Below are 16,243 nucleotides of genomic sequence, written 5' to 3'. Positions count from 1 at the left end.
AGTCATTTAACTGCGGCCATGCTGGAGCACCGCCTTTAGTCGAGAAAATCGACCCCGGGACTTATTCTTTGTAAGCCCAGTACTTATTCTATCGGTCTCTTTTGCCGAACCGCTAAGTGACGGGAACGTAAACACACCAGCATCGGTTGTCAAGCAATGCTAGGGGGACAAACACAGACACACACACATACATATATATACATATATACAACAGGCTTCTTTCAGTTTCCGTCTACCAAATCCACTCACAAGACATTGGTCGGCCCGGGGCTATAGCAGAAGACACTTGCCCAAGATGCCACGCAGTGGGACTGAACCCGGAACCATGTGGTTGGTTAGCAAGCTACTTACCACACAGCCACTCCTGCGCCTATGTTTTACCTGTAAACCACAGAATAAACCACCACTTACTGTTATCAAAGACAGCCTGACTTTGTCTCCGTTTCTTCAACTTGAATTGAATGTGACAGGATCAGACCAGAAACCCCTCCAGGGTTCCTGAATTCTCATCCTGTTACAGTCCCAAGTGCGGTACCTTCTTCAACTATAGCCTTGGGCCAAACAATGCCTTGTGAGCAAATGTGATAGAAGGAAACTATATGAAAGCCCACTATGTGTGTGTCTGTGTGTCTGTGAGTGGGTGTGTACTTATTCCCGACCACTGCTCAACAACCACTGTTGGTTTGTTTACATCCCTGTAACTTAGGAGTTTGACAATTGAAACCAATAAAATAAGTACCAAATTTTAAAACAAATTAAGTATTAATTTATTTGATTTAAGACCCTTCAAAATGGTGCCCCAGTATGGCCACAGTCAAATGACTTGAAACAATAAAAAAAAGAAAGAAAAGAGAAACATAATTATTTTTGTTTTTTTCGTTTTAGAAATTTAACGGAAAGGATTAACTTACTTGGATAGTCGTACCATTCATGGCAGTAACGACATCACCTGGTTTAACAGCTTTGCCGCCTGGCATGTTTTCACACAATGGAATTAAGGCTGAAAATAAATAAACATTTATTTTGTTTAAGCCCATGGACAATATTGTTTTTAAGGTAGAAATCAGTCAGGTCAGGTCAGTTCAGGAATGGGGCCTTGCGCCTTTGCAGTGCATTGCTGTATCCACCATTTGTCAGTACTTGCAGGGTCGTCACAGGCAAACCTCTGATCATGTCTCCTTAATCAGTTTCCTTCTCTATGAGATACGTCCTCATTTGCCATGAGGCATGGGGTCAACCAAAGCAAAGCGTTGTCCTAACTGAATCCTCAGAAAAGAGAACACAATACACAGGATCCAACTCCGAAAATCCAGCGCGGCTGAACGATAAGAAGCTTGCTTCCCAACCACATGGTTCCAGGTTCAGTCCCACTGTATGGCACCTTGGACAAGTGTCTTCTACTATAGCCTCAGGCTGACCAAAGCCTTGTGAGTGGATCTGGTAGACGGAAACTGAAAGAAGCCCGTCATATATATATGTATATATCTATAGTGAAGGCGCATGGCTCAGTGGTTAGAGCGTCGAGCTTACGATCGTGAGGTTGTGAGCTCGAATCACGGACGGGCTGTGTGTTGTGTTCTTGAGCAAGGCACTTTATTTCACGTTGCTCCAGTTCACTCAGCTGTAGAAATGAGTTGCGACGTCACGGGTGCCAAGCTGTATCGACCTTTGTCTTTCCCTTGGATAACACTGGTGGCGTGGAGAGGGGAGGCTGGTATGCATGGGCGACTGCTGGTCTTCCATAAACAACCTTGCCCGGACTTGTGTCTAGGAGGGTAACCTTCTAGGTGCAATCCCATGGTCATTCATGACCGAAGGGGGTCTTTACTCTTTTATATCTATATGTGTGTGACTTTGTATCTGTATTTGTTCCCCCAACACCACCTGACAACCGGTGTTGGTGTGTTTACATCCCCGTAACTTAGCAGTTTGACAAAAATAACCTTAGAATGAGTACTAGGCTTTAAAAAGTAAGTCCTGAGGTCGATTTGCTTTTGTTTTACTAAAACTCTTCAAGGCGATGCTCTAGCTTGGCCACAGTCAAATGATTGAATTGGGTAAAATAATAAAAGAATAACACGACCAAACATCCGCGCCAACACTCCCAAATCAATCATTCGAGTAAGAGGATGCGCCCCAGTTTCTGAGTATCATCATTGAATGGATATGAAATCTGATTATTGATAACCTATAATCCTGCAAAGCATCCTGATACCAGAGGAGTTCAGGCAGCCCCTAAGGGCTCCTAAGGGTCCAAATTTGCAAATATAGAGCAGTCAGGGTTCATGCCAGAGAAGACAACTACTGACAGGGTCCTGGATATCCAAATACTCATCAAAAACAGGCAGAGTTTTTGGCAGGGGCTGTAGCAGCTTATGTGAACCACTGCAAAGGATTTGACACAGGGGACAGGGATGCACTCTGGAAGATTCTGCAGTTGCAACACATACCTCCCCAACTGATCAGGCTGATGGCAGCCTTGTATACAGGGACAGTGAGCACAGTTGAGATTGGGGGCTCAACATCCGATTTTTTTCCAGTTAGACCCGGGGTCCGTTAGGGGTGGGTTTTGGCTCCCATCTGTTTAATGCCTGCATGGACAGGACATTTGGCTGGATGATACAGCCCCGTCAATTGACATCAAACATAAGATACTTTGAATGGAAAGATCCTTGCCATGCTTACCTTTCAAATGGATCGGCAATCCAAGTTTACATACGCCTAGAATTGCTCCAACAACACAGGCTGCACCACCCATATCGCCTCTCATCTTGTCCATATTATTTGCAGGTTTTAAAGAAATTCCACCACTAATAATAAAAAATAAAAACAAAGAACTTATATGATATATATACCTATTTCTTTACTACCCACAAGGGGCTAAACACAGAGAGGACAAACAAGGACAGACAAACTGAGTAAGTCGATTGCATCGACCCCAGTGCGTAACTGGTACTTAATTTATCGACCCCGAAAGGATGAAAGGCAAAGTCGACCTCGGCAGAATTTGAACTCAGAACGTAGCAGTAGACAAAATACGGCTACGCATTTCACCCGGCGTGCTAACGTTTCTACCAGCTCTATCCCCGTAACTTAGCAGTTCGGCAAAAGAGACCGACAGAATAAGTAATAGGCTTACAAAGAATAAGTCCTGGGGTTGATTTGCTCGACTAAATGCAGTGCTCCAGCATGGCTACAGTCAAATGACTGAAACAAGTAAAAGAGTAAAGAGTATATCTTCTTAGTATATAATGGTGGAAAGCTTTACATCATCTGAAAAGTTGAACTATTAGTTCTCTTGCATTCTGGTGGGTATCAGAACATTTGAGCGACATTAGACCCCAACAAACGCCCATAAGTTAAATGCATCTATCTGGGCCACAATTGTGGCCTATCAACCTGTGCCTGATGACCACAATCGTGGCCCATCGTGCTTTATGTATTAAAGCAATGGGCTGGCAGAATCATTAACATGCCAAGCAAAATGCTTAGCAGTATTTCAGCCACCTTTACATTCTGGGTTCAAATTCCTCCAAGGTCATGAATCAATAAGATAAGTACCAGCTGTGTACTGAGGTTGATGTGATCGACTCATCCCCACCTCTAAAATTGCAGGCTTTGTGCCAAAATTTGAAACCATTAAAGAACACCTTTCAAGTGTTGGGCCTCACAGACGCAATGACCGATACCTTTGGCATTATGTCGTGCTTGAGAAGGCGGCCCATCAAGCCGAGTGAAACCACTGTTGTGGCAGATACTGGTGTCACGCAAATTGGCACCAATGCTAGTGGCACGTAAAAGCACTCCAGTGTCATGCAAATGGCACCCGTGCCAGTGGCATGTAAAAAGCACCCATTACATTCTTGGAGTGGTTGACATTAAAAAGGACATCCAGCCGTAGAAAACCATGCCAAATCAGACTGGTGTCCGGTGCAGCCTTCCAGCCTGGTCAGACCGGCCAACCCATGCCAGCATGGACAATGGATGGTAAGTGATGACGACGACGATGATGATGATGATGATGATGATGAAGAAGAAGAAGAAGAAGAAGAGGGGGAGAGGGGGAGGGGGGAGGAGACAGAATTGTCACCATACTGGACAAAATGCTTAGTGGCACCTCACTCAATAGCACTTTCCCACCCACCTTTCATCTAAAGGACCTCAAGCTTGAAATATTAATTCCTTAATAACGACAACCCCGAATGAGACTTACGTGTCGAAGGTGATCCCTTTGCCAACCAACACAACAGGAGCAGCAGATTTGTCTGAGCTGTTGTTGTAACTGAGCTCCAGGAATTTAAGTGGTTCACCTGAGCCTTGGCTCACACACAGAAATGCACCCATTTTTTGCTCTTCAACCCATGCTTGGTCCCTGCAAAATCAGAATTAATCCATGTACATATATATATAATAATATGAATAATATATAAATATAAAAAAAAGGCACGTAAAAAGCACCATCCATCTGTGGCCGTTTGCCAGCTCCGTCTGGCACCTGTGCGGGTGGCACGTAAAAAGCACCCCCTACACTCACGGAGTGGTTGGCGTTAGGAAGGGCATCCAGCTGTAGAAACACTGCCAGATCAGACTGGGCCTGATGCAGCCTTCTAGCTTCCCAGACCCCAGTTGAACCATCCAACCCATGCTAGCATGGAAAGTGGACGCTAAATGATGATGATGATGATGCATATATATATACATACATATATGCACATACCTACATATATATGTATATATACATGCATATATGGGTACAGGACATCAAAAAAAACTTTGAACACAATGAGAAATGAAAACATAGAAAACTAACTTTTTTTTGAACAATGAAAAAAACAGAGAAACGAAATTATTATTATGTATTTGAGAATAAAATATTTCCATATCTAAGTCTCAACCACTAAGAATTGTTCTCTCGTGTTAATAATAATAATGAAATTATTGTATACAGTGCTCAGGTGCACCACAACTTGTCAGAAAGTGCATATAAAGTACATGCAGTAATGTAGAAATGTCTGGAAAGTGAACATGCTTGTGTGTGTATGGAGGGGAGAAAATCAAGTGTAGTGTTGGCGAATCTCAGGAAGCATGGAAGTCTTGAAGGATGCAGTGCTCCGACAACTAACAACTGATGCAGGTAGTTTGTTCCATGCTTCAGCAACTCTCAGCATGAAAAAATGTTTCCTGAAGTCATGGGAGCTGTGCTGTTTTCTTACTTTGTAAATATGTCCACGGGTATTAGATGGGTGGAGTTTGAAGAGGTGCTCAGTGTTATTGTTTGTGCGATGGTTGATAATTTTATGGGTGTCTGCCAGGTCAGCTGCCAGACGTCGGAGTTTCAATGTGTCCATGCCCAGGGAAGTAAGGCGTTCAGGATATGGCAAATGCCTGATGGAGGGTATTCTTTGATATCTGGTATGAAGTTCTACAAATTATATCTTGCAAAGAGGATCACACTGATGATCTACAGATAAATTATGTAAGTAAAATTACGTAATTTATTGATAGTGAAACAATTGTTTGTGATTAATCTATATTTTTGTTATTTTTCATTTGTCTTGCTCACTTATGTTTCTGGTGTGCTAAATTTTCTGGAGAACAATTCTTAGTGGTTGAGACCATAGCGGATCTTCTTCTAGCATAAGGGTTTCCGCATAGTGGTTAAAAAATTCCCTTTTATATTACTGTATGAAATACTATTCACTGAATCTCAGTTTTTTTATATGCTAGACCACTGGTGTTAAAATTGATGTTATCAAATTAATATCCAATTTCTCACTCTCATTTTGATTTTAATTTTGAATTAATACATTCTCAAACCAGCGAAAACTACTGCAGCGAATTATTTATGCTGTATTTATTTCTGGTAATTTAGTACGCTTAAACGAAGACTTTTGAAAATACAGTATTACATAGAGTATTTATGGAATTTTGATTTACTATTGGGTGACCCTGTATGTATATATATATATATATATATATATATTATAATAATAATAAATATTAGGGAATAAATCCAAACTTACAGGCAAAAATGTCTACTACTCAAAGATGTGATGAAAAGAAGACATGAAACGATCGTAGTGGATATTAATAATTGTTAAATTTCTAAATTATATAAATTAATTTATGTATTGGATTAAGTCTTTCTTTGTTTGATTTGCATAATAGTGGTTTTGTCTCTAATTTATTATAATATATGTATATATATATATATATGTATATATATATATATATATATATGAAACACATGCTGAGGATGGGTAAGCATCCAGAAACTCGAGTCTGTGTGTATCACATAAGGCTAGAATTGGGAGTGATGACCTCCCCTCGTAAACACTAATAGGACTGTGTGTCATTAGCCAGCTGGTGGAGATGTCTTCCTGGGGCCATAACCATCAGTAGCACTGTCCTGTACAGGATGCCACACTTCGTAGGCAATTATATGTTACGATATATATATATCTGTGTGTGTCTTTGTAACTGTGACTCCCCCCACTGCTTGACAACCAGTTTTGGGGTGATCATGTCCCCATAACTAGCATTTTGGCCTAAGAATCTGACAGACTAATTACTAGTCTTAAAAAAATAAGTCTTGGGGTTGATTTGTTCTATTAAAAGCCATCAAGGTGGTGCCCCAGCATGGCCACAGTCAAATGACTGAAACAAGTAAAAGATAGAAAGACAAAAGATTAAAACTTCAAAAACTTTCACCAATGCTAACCTCGCAATCTCTGGTGACCTTCCATAATAACCAAACATTCAATAACACAATTAAACACGGCTGAACTTGCATTTCAAAGGTTGGGTTTCCTTTCTAGGTTTTGAAAGCATTTTCTTGCTAAATGGTTGTTGATATTCAACAAAGCATGACCAACCCAGTGTTGCAAGAGAACCCAAGTCTCAGGGAGTATTAAAATATATACACAAGGGAATCACTTACCGGGCTACAATTTGACAATAACTTGAAAGTTTATCAATAACCATTTCAGAAAATTTTGTAGGAGTTAGTATATTTGCCGGCATTTCTGTGAGTAGTCTGGCAAAGTTTTGGGCATCAGCATAGACTTCACCTATGTGCCATTGGTCTATAAAGGAAGTTCTGGAATAAATGCAGAAGAAATGGCCATCAGAAACTATATATGTATGTTTATTTTATTCAATAACTTCACAATTTCTGATGCTATTATGTAACATGCATGACTAAATCAATGAAGGAATAAGTCACAGACATTGGGTTTCTAGCAGTATCGTTGTTTGGTTCCATTCCGAAATAAATAAGGATCCTATGTTTAACAATTATACAGGCGCAGGAGTGGCTGTGTGGTAAGTAGTTTGCTAACCAACCACATGGTTCCGGGTTCAGTCCCACTGCGTGGCATCTTGGGCAAGTGTCTTCTGCTATAGCTCCGGGCCGACCAATGCCTTGTGAGTGGATTTGGTAGACGGAAACTGAAAGAAGCCCGTCGTATATATGTATATATGTATATATATATATATATATGTCTGTGTGTGTGTGTGTGTTTGTGTGTCTGTATTTGTCACCCTAGCATTGCTTGACAACCGATGCTGGTGTGTTTATGTCCCCGTCACTTAGCGGTTCGGCAAAAAGAGTAAAAGGGAGAGTAAGAGAGTTACAGAGAGACATTAGACAGTGAATAAACTCTTAAATATCTCACTTTTCAGATGCTTCCAGATGGTCGGTGTAGCACGCTAGTTCCACCTTTGGTTTTCGTTTGGACTTAGGCTTTAATTCATCGTAACTGTGTAACGAGAGAGATGCTCCTTCTGCCGCAGCTGCAAAAATTAGAAATAAACGAGAGAGAGAGATAGAGTGGAATACAAATGCTGCTACTGCTACTGCATAGTCGTCATCATCATCTTCTTCTTCTTTATGTCTGCTTCTCTATGCAGAGTAAGATATTTTTCTATGGCTGGATGCCCTTCCTGTCACCAACCCTCACCTGTTTCCAAACAAAGGTAAAATTTCCCCCATTGCTAGACATGTTTCTACTGAATATTGGAAGCGAATGACACCGCTTGCGTGACAGTGACACTCATTTACAACTATCACATAGTGTCAAGACAAAGGCATACACATACCCGTGCCCACAAACGTACATACATACATAACATACACTAAATACATACACATTGGGGTTCCTTCAGTTTTTGTCTACCTAATCCATTCACACAGCTTTAGTTGGCCTGGGGCTATATCAGAAAACACTTGCCTATGATGCCATACAGTAGGACTGAAAGTGAAACCATGAGGTTGAGAAGCAAACTTCTGGACGACACAACCACACTTGAGCCTACCTCAGGTTCAAAATCGAAATCGATCAACAGCAATGGAAATTGTAGCTGTGATACCATTGCCGGTGGCACGTAAGAGAACCATCTGAACGTGGCCATTGCCAGCACTGCCCCGACTGGCCTCCGTGCCGGTGGCACGTAAGAGAACCATCCGAACATGGCCGTTGCCAGCGCCGCCCCGACTGGCCTCTGTGCCGGTGGCACGTAAAAAGCACCATCCGATTGTGGCCGTTTGCCAGCTTCGTCTGGCACCTGTGCCGGTGACACGTAAAAAGCACCCACTACACTCACGGAGTGGTTGGCATTAGGAAGGGCATCCAGCCATAGAAACATTGCCAGATCAGACTGGAGCCTGGTGCAGCCTTCTGGCTTCCCAGACCCCCAGTTGAATCGTCCAACCCATGCCAGCATGGAAAACGGACGTTAAACGATAATGATGATGATGATGATATATATATATTATGATCATCATCATTAAATGTTCGCTTTCCAAGCTGGCACGGGTTGGACGGTTTGACTGAAAACTGGTAAGTCAAGGGGTGCACCAGGTTCCAATCCGATTTGGCAAGGTTTCTACAGCTGGGCGACGACGACGACGGCGGCGGCAGTGGCAGTGACAACGATGACGATGCAGGAACTTGATATCAAGTATTCTCCTTAAAGCATGGTGAGTTGGCAGCTGCCCCTTGTTTTTCCTTCCGTTTTCGTCACCTTCCAGTTTTCACATCCACAGAATAACACTGATCGGACGAATGTCTTGAACAGCTCCAGCTTTGTTTTACAGTCGGAGCTTTGTAGTAATAGATACTTGCCAAAGGTGCCGTGCAGTGGGATTGAACCCAAGGTCACGTAGTTAGGAATCAAGCTTCTTAGCCACGCAGCCGTGCCTGTACCTAAAAAAGTTATAGAGAAAAAAAAAACACTCGATCACTTACCCATGGGGTCGCCACAAGGGTCAATAGACACCAAGTCTTCTCCTGCATCACGTAACTGTAGAACACTCTCTGAAATTTAGTTGAAGAAATTAATGAATTAGCAACAATATTTAATTTTTAATTATATGGAGAGAATGCTTAATTAACTGGACAATCCAGGTAGCAACAAGAAAGCAAGGGAGATAACTTACTTGCCACAGCAGTTCTAACACTTTCGTGACCTTCATGTCGGCCTTCCAGTTCATTAAATCCTTGGTCTTCCTTACCAAGATTTGCAACAGCTAACAAGGGGAACTCCTCACAAAGACCAAACAGTAAATGGCTTTTTCCTTTCTTAAAAGATTTCCCAAACCTAAAAGATAGATATAATAAAGAAAAGTATCCCATAGCAGATACGATAATAGTACTCGTGCATATGATATCACAAGACTTAAAAGGCTTATGAGTTATATATATTTCTTTACTGCCCACAAGGGGCTAAACACAGTGGGGACAAACAAGGACAGACAAAGGGATTAAGTTGATTACATCAACCCCAGTGCGTAACTGGTACTTAATTTATCGACCCCGAAGGGATGAAAGGCAGTCGACCTCGGCGGAATTTGAACTCAGAACGTAACGACAGATGAAATACCGCTAAGCATTTCGCCCAGCGCGCTAACGCTTCTGCCAGCTCGCCGCTTATGAGTTATATATTACTGAATAATTATTTTCGATTAGGTTATCCTGAAAAGAATTACATTGGGTTATGTGAAGGTGACTTCAAAAGATGTCATACAAACCACCTGTCTCCTTTCAAACACACCAACAAGTAAAACCACCAAGTCAGTTAGCCACATATGGGGTTTGAAGACTAACTTCACACCACATTAGAACTGTTGGGAAATCCATATCATATGCTGACGGAGCTAAGAAATGCAACTTATGCATAGCTGAAAGATCACATATTCCTTTTCGATCTAGGAATTGCACCACACTACAGAATTCCAGATCAAACTTCTTTTGGCAAACTGGAGGATACTACCTTCTCCAGATTGAGCAGTTGTCTCGCAGACTTTGAACTCCTCTCCATTTAACCCTTTAGCGTTCAGATTATTCAATCAAACATAATGCCTATTGATTCCCATTGATTTGAATTAATCATGCATTATCTCATATCTTCAAGATCTTGATGGTGTAATTATTTAATGTAGAATAACATTGTAGGGTAGGTGTGAGAGCCTTGATCTGGTCAGTTTGGACATAAAACAGATGAGCTATTTTGGCCGGACATGTCCGGTTTAAATACTAAAGGGTTAATCTATTCTACAACTAGCTTTATTAGGGCTTTTCAACCAGACTTAAGTGCCACTTATTCTTAAGAAACTTTTGAAAATTATTAGAATTGCTGGTTACTTTTTTATCTTTTTAAACTCAAAAATAATAGACTCGTTAGAACAATAAATATCATTAATGACTTACAGTTTTATTTGTTGTGATAATTTTCCAGAATATTTCTCATCGAAATATTTTGCAGCTTGGGAGAGAACAAGGGGGCTGTCTTTAGCTGAAGCTTCATAAACACCAAGGATTAAACTTTTACCCTGAGGAGTAGAGAGAAAAATAGATGAGTATAAATAATATATTGTCATTGTCATCACCATCACCGTTTAATATCCATCTTCCATGCTGGCATGTGTTGGACTGTTTGACAGAATCCAGTGGGTCCCTGGACTACATTAGGCTGCCTTGGCATGGTTTCTATGTCTGGATGCCCTTCCAAATGCCAACTCTTTTACACCAGGTATTTGGTACCTTCTTTTTCATAGCACCAGCACTGGTGGGGTCACCATGCAGCTTTTTTTATTTTGCTTAACTGCTAAGTTACAGGGGCTAAACAGGCCACACTTGTTGTCAAGTGGTGGTGGGGTAAGACAAACACAGCACAAAAACAAAAACACACATAGACATACATGTCTAATTTTCTCAAAAAAAGGCAAAAATGAATTAATTCTATAATTTTTTACCTAAAAAAAAATACAAAACATTCTGTACCTTGTGATAAGTGCAATACATCAAGTTGTATTTGCACTCAAAAGAAAAAGATAACACTGTTTCTAATTTAGGTAATAAAGCGAGCAGATTTTGAGGGGAGGGGTTTAATCAATACCATCAATCTTTGAGCTTGATTGATACTTTATTTCATTGATCCTGAAAGGACGGAAAGTAAAAGTGACCTCAATGGAATTTGAACTCAGAACATAAAGAATCAGAATGAATGCCACAAAGTATCTTGTCCGATGCTCTAATGACTCAGCCAGCTTGCTGCCTAATAATAATAATAATAATAATAATAATAATAATAGTAATAGTAATAATAATAATAATAATAATAAATGCCCTGATGCAGTACCAGGCAGTGGTTCTCATGGCTTCTGATCTTAACTGATTGGAAGTGTTATCATGTACCTTGTTTTGTCTTGGTATAAAAGATGGGCTACAGCAAATATTCTGCTCAATACCACTGATTTGCTTGTCAGTTGTTTGACCTTAACCAGTTGAGCATGTCCCTTGGTGGCTGATGATATGTGCATCTCTGATCACGAGCAGAAGTAGTGGGGGAGCATCATAGCCATGCGCTGAGAAGGATTCTTTGGGGGTGTGGATAATTCACCTCTGGAAACATGGGTGTTTTGTTCAACCTCCTTAAACAACCCTTACTCAGGGACCTTTTGAGCAGGATAGGTTACTCGACCAGAAGAAAATTCTAACTGGGCCCCACCTGCAAGATCATGCGCTGTTTATCTTGAAATGAGATCATCATGTCGCGCACATATGGTTGTGATGCATGTGCCTGGTGTACCCCTATCAGACGGGTAGTCATGATGGGTATACTGGGCTTCGTATATTTTACCCCAGTGTCACTTTGATGGCATGCACTCTCACTCAATAATAATAATAATAATAATATTTTTTAAAGGATTGACGTAACTCTTCCCAAAGGTAAACAGTCAAGACGAAGAGCGCGATTCAATTGTAAGATATTTTTTTGTAGGATTTTAGGGTTAGGGTTAGAGTTTTAGGGTTAGGGTTGGGGAAAAAGGTAAAAAAATGAAGAATTTGAGGGAAGTGGGGGATTTAACAATACCTATTTTTGGCAATTTTCCGGAACATCCGTATCCGAAAACGGGGGGTTTTGGCAAACAAAAAAAAATTAAAGTAAACAAATTTGGGAGAAAATTGGTGGGGGCTGACGGGCGGAAAAAATTAAAGTTAAAAAAGGAAAACAAAAAATGATTAAGAAACACTTCGTTATAGGCACAAGCCCCGAAATTTTGGGGAAAAGGGAAGGGGTAAGTCGATATCATTGACTCCAGTGCTGAACTGTTATTTATTTTACCAACTCTGAGAGGATGAGAATTTGAACTCAGAACGTAAAGAGCCGCAAAACGTTTTGTCCGACGCTCCAACGATTCTGCCAGCTCCGTCACCTTGGATAATACTAAAATGATAGTGAAAGTCGGTCACAACCCAAAAAAATCCCCGAAGTAAAACAAGTACAGCTTTAAAAAGATCGCTAAACAAACTAATACCAAAGAATTTGGTTGGAAATTAACTGACCCCCAGAATTGCCCACGTTTATAAAATTCACATAGAACAACATTGATATGGTTTATTCTCATGTACCTTTCTTTTTCTTTGTAATTCTTCATTTTTAAGGTAGCCAGACAGGCTTTAGTAGAGACAGGCTTGAGTAATGTATGAATCATTGTTATAAGACAGTGTCTTTGCTGGTCAACTCCTGACATAGAAAGCATCCTTATATGCCTGTCTATCGCCTAGTGTATTTGTTTATTTATCAATCACTCGATGATATATTTATCTTATAGATCGAACATTGAATCGATCTACTACTTCGGGTTTTCTCCTTTTTTTTTCTGTCCATCCGTTCATTTCTCTATCTTGTCTCAATTGCATGCATACAGACACACATACACTGAGGTTTGGCGATGCAAGCATGAAAAGTAGAACTCAAAACACGAGTATATATATACATAGGCTATTTTTTATTCATATTTAGCAGAAACAACAGAGAGAGACACACACACATATATATAACAGTGGTTTCTAAGTACTTTGATGAAGGGAAATGTTAGGCATAGACAGACGGGTAAACAGGCACAGATAAAGATCGGTGCCCTTTCAATTTCGCACCACAATAAAGGTCACTTCGCATACACACACACACTTATAGATATGGCCATATATATATATATATATATATATATATATATAATATATATATATATATATATATATATATATATATATATATAGGTCGTTTTTATAAAGACATAAATCCGGAGAAGAAACACACTCTGAGAAGCAGAGCAGTCTAAATGTTTTCCTGACGAAGGCCGGTTTATGGGGTTACCCTGGGTTTCCCGTCTATAAAGGGTTTAACTTTATAGCGTAGCGTCAGACCCCAAGACCTGTTGACCTATGACCTCAATTGCTAGACTATATATATATATATAAATATGGGTAAAGATGCCGTATCTTAAAAAGTAAACAACGACCTCCAGCACAAAACAATACAATGGAAACTACATCGACGTGACAAACTACTTTCGTTACTCAATTCACAAATAAATCATTTTACATAAATGACTGCTACGATTAATTAAACCAAGTTAATTACAATTTTTGTTGTGTATTTTATAAACACGAAAAACCCCCGAGTTTAGAATTTTAGTAAAACATTCAACGAGTCCAACATGTAGTTTGTCTGTGGTCCTTTCGGGTTGTAGTGGACATCGTTGCATAGGTACATATTCAACAGCTTTACCTGTGCGTGTGTGTGATTGTATCATATATCCGGGGGAAAGAACCACATTGTAAAGCATAAAGCAGTAATGTATTTATGTGCAGTTAGGTCTATGTCAGGCTTATAGCCTGACGTAGACTTAACCAATGATTTCGCATCAATAAAGGGCTTAACCCCATGGACGAGCCCTCGTGGGGCTAAATTAATCGACCCCTCAGACTCTATTAATTTGTTTACAAGAATAGTATTGACAGTGACCGTGGGGCATTTGTGTTCATCTTGGCTTTATATTGTCTCTATCAAGCTAAAGTTTATGTATGTATGTGTATGTATATATATATATATATATATACATACATTGCTAACGGAGGTGTGTGTGTTATGAATGCAGCTGCAAGTGGTCAGTTTATACGACCTCTCTCTCTCTCTCTCTTTTGAGAACGAAACTGAAAGAGCGCAAGAAATCGGTAGGGAACCCATGGGTTGGGTTCCCTACCGAAAGAAAAGAAAGAAGGAAAACACGTACTAATCTAGTTGTGGTCGAGAAAAGACGACCAGACTGTAAGTATCTGGGACCGAACTTGTGAAGCCATCGATGAGATATTTTTGCTGTTCCTTTACAGATAACATGTGCCTCAAGTGCAAACAGAAACGATGCCATCGTCCTCTTTACCGACCAAATATTCCTCGTCCAAGAACTCTTTAGTTGAAGTGTTTCTGAAAGTTACCTCCCATCCATTTCCTTGCCATACACGTTGTTAATGACGCTGAATTTGGCAGCTGACATCACCAAGGGCCTTTAATTTAGTTTTATTTATTTATTTATTTATTTATTACTAACTAGCAGTATCGCCCGGCGTTGCTCGGGTTTGTAAGGGAAATAACTATATAAGCATTTTTAGAGAGTTATAGCCAAAAAATAGCAAAAAAATGCATTGAAAATGGAAAAAAAAAAATTATGGTAAATTTTTTTTTAAATCGTTGACTCATCGTAGACATTTTTAGAGAGTTACTTCCCTTTATATAATAGCGAAAAAATGCATTAAAATGGAAAAAAATTATGGTAAATTTTTTTTTAATCGTAGACTCATCGTAGACGCGCGCTAATACCCAGAAGGGCTCGATATGAATCATGACTATAAGATACCCGGTTTTGGTTAAACTGCACCGCAAAATGTGGGAGTAGTTAGGAATCTAAATCGTAGGACACAGACACACAACCTCTCTTTTATATATAAAGATTTTTAGGTTCTGCGCTCATATATTCCACCGAAGTTGACTCGGTTGTTCATTTTCTCAGGGTCAATAGAATAAGTACCGTAAATCCTCGAGTATAATCCGCATTTTTTTCCCCAAAATTTTAAAGGTCAAAATCCCTAGTGCGTACTATATACGAGGTTAAAAATGAAAAATAATTTCTAAGCAATGTTCGAGTCTCTATTTGCTGACCGGCAATGTTTATTCAGACGCATTTTGTGATGTCGGGTGCGAAAATACCTTAAGCTAAGCCTGAAAGCAATGAAGTCATAAAAGGATCATCCATAATTTGCTTTAAGCAACATTTATTAAACGTTATTACTATTATTAGTTAGAGAAGGGGTGCGTATTATACACAAGATTTAGGTTTTTCAGAGGTACAGCCCCCTAAAAATCCCCTGCGTATTATACTCAAGGGCGGACTATACTCGAGGATTTACGGTACTGTCAAGCGTTGGGTTCGATTAGTCCTATCCTCCAAAGTTTCAGGCCTTACGGGGTCGATGAAATAAGTACTAGTTACACATTCGGGTCGATGTAATCGACTTATCTATAGAGAGAGTGAGGGAGAGAGAAAGAAAGACAAATAGATAGATAGATAAGTTTCTTTATTGGCCACACAGGGCTGCACACAGATGGGACAAGTTACAAGGTAGAGCTTTTCTTTTGGGGGAGAAAATAAAATAAATAAAAGGTGGCGTAGGTTTTCGATCAAAAGGGATCGTAAAAGGGAAAAAAGAACAAAAAAAAAAAGAAAAAAAGGAAAAGAAAAAGGGAAAAGGAACGAAAGAAAAGAAAAATGAGAAAATAAGAAAAAAGAGGAAAAAAGGGGAAGAAGAAAAACAAACGATCAATAGGGATCGTGTATCACAGTGTTATGACGTATGGTGTAAAGGGGAAAGCAAGTAAGGTTTATCCATGGGAAGAAAAG

General features: G+C 39.9%; 1 protein-coding gene across 1 annotated transcript in view; it reads right to left on the bottom strand.

The window, feature by feature from the left end:
• Positions 1 to 14,770, bottom strand: part of LOC115223123 — a 74,366-nt gene extending 59,596 nt beyond the window's left edge. The window contains exons 1-9 of the mRNA XM_036512111.1: positions 14,582 to 14,770; positions 10,710 to 10,831; positions 9,440 to 9,600; positions 9,249 to 9,317; positions 7,677 to 7,794; positions 6,941 to 7,099; positions 4,214 to 4,372; positions 2,686 to 2,810; positions 912 to 1,000 (exon numbers count right to left, since the gene is read on the bottom strand). Coding sequence (XP_036368004.1) covers positions 912 to 1,000; positions 2,686 to 2,810; positions 4,214 to 4,372; positions 6,941 to 7,099; positions 7,677 to 7,794; positions 9,249 to 9,317; positions 9,440 to 9,600; positions 10,710 to 10,831; positions 14,582 to 14,716 — 1,137 coding nt within the window. The 5' untranslated portion in view covers positions 14,717 to 14,770. The remainder of the gene's footprint in view (positions 1 to 911; positions 1,001 to 2,685; positions 2,811 to 4,213; positions 4,373 to 6,940; positions 7,100 to 7,676; positions 7,795 to 9,248; positions 9,318 to 9,439; positions 9,601 to 10,709; positions 10,832 to 14,581) is intronic.
• Positions 14,771 to 16,243: the final 1,473 nt, after the last annotated feature.

The sequence above is a fragment of the Octopus sinensis genome, linkage group LG22 (genome assembly GCF_006345805.1).
Source record: "Octopus sinensis linkage group LG22, ASM634580v1, whole genome shotgun sequence".
NCBI lineage: Eukaryota > Metazoa > Mollusca > Cephalopoda > Octopoda > Octopodidae > Octopus > Octopus sinensis.
The sequence above is the reverse complement of the archived record's forward strand: the minus strand, read 5'-3'. Positions and strand labels throughout refer to the sequence as shown.